This window comes from Callionymus lyra, chromosome 1 (genome assembly GCF_982586985.1).
Source record: "Callionymus lyra chromosome 1, fCalLyr1.hap1.1, whole genome shotgun sequence".
NCBI lineage: Eukaryota > Metazoa > Chordata > Actinopteri > Syngnathiformes > Callionymidae > Callionymus > Callionymus lyra.
Window position 1 is genome coordinate 27,112,633 of NC_141818.1, and position 3,866 is coordinate 27,116,498.

The 3,866-nt window shown below is 35.9% G+C and overlaps 1 protein-coding gene across 1 annotated transcript; it reads left to right on the forward strand.

Annotated features, from left to right (window-relative positions):
- Window positions 1–2,619: 2,619 nt before the first annotated feature.
- LOC148088690 (retinal cone rhodopsin-sensitive cGMP 3',5'-cyclic phosphodiesterase subunit gamma-like) lies at window positions 2,620–2,931 on the forward strand. Its single transcript, XM_087798785.1, has 2 exons — window positions 2,620–2,729; window positions 2,802–2,931. Exons 1-2 carry the CDS (start codon window positions 2,626–2,628, stop codon window positions 2,917–2,919), a joined length of 222 nt encoding a protein of 73 aa, XP_087654911.1. The 5' UTR covers window positions 2,620–2,625; the 3' UTR covers window positions 2,920–2,931.
- The last annotated feature ends 935 nt before the right edge of the window (window positions 2,932–3,866 follow it).

Below are 3,866 nucleotides of genomic sequence, written 5' to 3' on the forward strand. Positions count from 1 at the left end.
TAAGTGACTGAACAGAAAAACACAAGAAGGTCAGTAACATTAAACATACTAGTTTTAAATGAACATTCAGCTATAGAAAAAGTCTTCATCGAGTCTTTGTCTCACTGTGTTTGTTTCTCCGATGCTTCTCAGTTCAACTGCTTCTCCTTCTGGCTGTACTTCCAGAGCAGCCTCGGCTTTTAAAGTCCTCGGGAGATTAATCTTCTCCTGTGTTGGCTGCTCTATCGCGTCTTTTTTCAGACCAGCTCATCCTTAATAGATTCAGGACGTCCCGTGGTTGCACCTGTGTGACTATTTTAAGACTGAGGAACTTAAATATTCACTCACATAACAAGATCTTTTCTTTTTTCCAAACTGACGGAAGAATCTGTGAATGTTCCGAAGCCAGAGAGGACATCCATTCTCCTCGCTCCCCTGTGTTTGTCAAAACACTTCGATTACTTACTATTGCATTAGAGTAGTAGCCACTCTGCTTCAGGTCTCTGATGGATGTCTGAGCCTCTCAAAATGTTTGGATTCAAAGTTTCAATCTCTAAACCTGCATGCTAGTGTTGCACTGAGCCCTCTACACTGGTCAGTAGGTACATCATAGTTAGTTGCAAAACTTGACATTTGATTTGACTGATTTGTTCTACAAATTAAATGATCAAATTTAAAGCCACGGTTTGAAAATTATTTCTATTTCATTTTTCACAGTTGTGGAGCCAATAAAATCCAATCAGAAGAGCAAAAAGTTTCTTAAAATGCTATGATCTGTTGTGAAATGGTGACTCTAGATTGTCAGCATGTAAGTAAGTAAGTAAGTAATTTATATTTATAAAGCGCTTTTCCAGACCAGGGTCACAAAGCGCTTAAACAATCAAAACAATATTCAATAAAGTATATACTTTAAAGGGCCAGATAAAACTGTGTGAATAAGCAGCTGTTCCTGGCCACAGAGAAAAAGCATAAGAAAATCAATGTTTGAATTTAGTGTATTTATCAACATAATTCCTTAGCAGCTAAAAGTAATTAAGAAAAAAACTAAAATCAATGGTTTTTCTTGTAGCTGGATCCTTGTTTGAACTTGTGAAGTAATAATAGAGCTCGGTCGTGAAGATTTAAGAGGCTCATGAGACTCATTTAGTTCATCGCTTTTGTTGCTCACATGTTCGTGATTTAAGAGTCAACTGACAAAGCTTGGAATCCACTCAAGCCCAAAACCTTTAACCTCTATTTACTGTATTTCTAGAAATGTGCATGTTCATATCTACAGTCCGTGAATGATCCACATTTCAGTTAATATTAAAGATATTTTTTGTAAGTGCAGTTGGATTTCCATTGTGGTGTCGCTTTAATTGTTGTGTCCAGTTTGTGTTGATTTTTCTTGTGTGTATTGTTCAAACCGAGAAAACACACAACAAATGTGTAAACAATACTGTATATGAACATTGTTTTTTTTTTCAAGCTGCATTATATAAGCTGAGTGATGCCTTCACGTGTCAACACAAGTCGTTCGGATCAACTCATTATCTGTCACCCGTCAACGTGGTTGATGCTCATGTCAGGGAGATTAAAGGAGGGATATTTAGGAAGACTCCGCCACACAACACACAACACAAGCTGAGGAGAGAGACACAGAGCGACCACAGGCAAGTTTCTCTCTTTAACATATGTATATATACATAGATGTCAGGAGGAGAAGGAACTTTGCTTTTCTCATAGAGACTGTTTATTTATTTATTTCACCCGAGATTTATCACAAAAAATGTGAGTTAATAATTTTAAAAACATTTAAAGTACAAATAACCTGTGGTGTTTGTGAAAAATGTAGTACAAAAATGCTTAATTATATTATGATGATGGAATGATGGAAAAAGTTAAACAATGACTAATTTGTATTGCTGTTGTTCAATTATTCCTCGACTTGTTTTATTACTGTTATAGAAGATAGTTGTTGTGATGTCATCAACAGAATTAACACTGGAGAACTGCACTGGAAATGTAAAGTGTGGATTGAAATAATATTAAATGAACAGGTTTTGCGAATTCCAATAAGCAAAAATATATACAATTAAATTAAATTAAATTATTTTAATACTTTATTTAGAGGTTCATAATGGGGATTCTATTCTTGGATTCTATTTTCTTAAATGTGTACAATTGAGGCTAATCATAGTCAATGAAACATTGAATGAGTGTTTCTGGAAGTTTCACTATTGAACAACAGAACGGCATTTAACTGCAACTTCAGAAGTAATCTGTGAAGCAAAGTAAAAATAGTCAAAGCTGTTTGTGTAACTCCAGGTTGAGACTAAGCCGCTCATGCGTCATCTCATTGGATTAAACACTTTTCTTCACAGGTCTCAACTAATCTGTGTAAGAAAAGAAATGATGAGCTAAAGAAGAACCGATGAAACCAACATTTGCTGTTGTTTTAGTTTAAATAATAACATACTAAATCATATTTATGAGGACAATATTATATCAAATAAAATGTGTTGCCATAATTAAATCCCAATAATTCATGTTTTAAACACAAATAAACAAGAATTAAATTAAAACATTTTACTACCAAAATGATCAAAGTGGACTTAAATATTGTATATATCGTTCATCTTGTCTTTCTAACTGCAGAACATAAACATGGCAGACGTAGCAACACCCGCTGAGAAAAAGGCTCCTCCTAAGTTCAAGCAGAGGACCACACGCACCTTCAAGAGCAAGGCCCCCAAACCAGGCCAGAAGGGGTGAGCAGATCTCTCTGGTATAAACCTTTCACTCATCCGTCATCTTCTCATTTCTTTCAATCTTCTGTTCAGATTCGGAGACGACATTCCCGGCATGGAGGGTCTGGGCACAGACATCACTGTGGTCTGTCCATGGGAAGCCTTTGGCGACATGGAGCTCAGTGATCTGGCAAAATATGGAATTGTTTAGTAACATGGTGTCTTCACACTTACACAGTTGATTAGGTTAAACTGTATCTAGGAAGTAATTCAGCCAAAATAAATGTTATGGCCATCCCTCCTATCAGAATTCCTGCAGCAGAGGTCATGACCCTAAAACTTCTCTTCCTCATCAAAGCTCCCGGTGTTGATATACAGCTCTGAATGAAAGATTTTTATTTTTGTATAGGACGAGGTTTAAATCAGTTTAAAAAAAAGGTCAATAAATCTTTCCCCAAATGTGTGACCTGTGAGTACTTACTGGGTCTTCTGCCCCCTGGCGACTGACAACAGAACGGAAGTATTCATTCAATCCACACGAGTTTGAGGATTTCTGCTGCTGGTCCAAACCATCCTTTGCCTTTCCATCATTAGGTGTGACTTCAACTCTTTCAAACATACTTTGCCTCATATCACAAGTGACACAGTTCCATTGACGCCAACACCTGCACGTTTTTCTGATATTCTCTTGAAGTTTCTAGCCTTATCGTCTTTTAAACTCTTTAAAAAAATAGTAAAGTCGTGGATAAAATCAACATGCAATTGTGACTTTAAATCCAAATTTGAGCCTATATAAAATTAATCTGAACTTTTAAGGAAACTTTAAAGGCCTTATCTTTGGGTCTGATCTTTAAGCAGAAGAGCCTTTTCAGGGCCTCTCTCACCGGGCCAGCCCCTGCTTTAACCTCAATTATCATTATTTATTGTATTTATCTTTTTATTCATATTATTTTGTTCATCTGTTATGTACTGCCACCACAAAAAAAACGTGATTTTAACTGGTGATAAAAGTTTCTGATTCTGATTTAACATTTAGCTGCAAGTTTAACATTTTGAAACTGATGAATATCATTTGTTTTTGTTTTTAATATATTTTTACTATGACCTTGACCTTCAAGAGACACATTTTAACGATAAGAAAAAGAGTCGGAAGCTCGA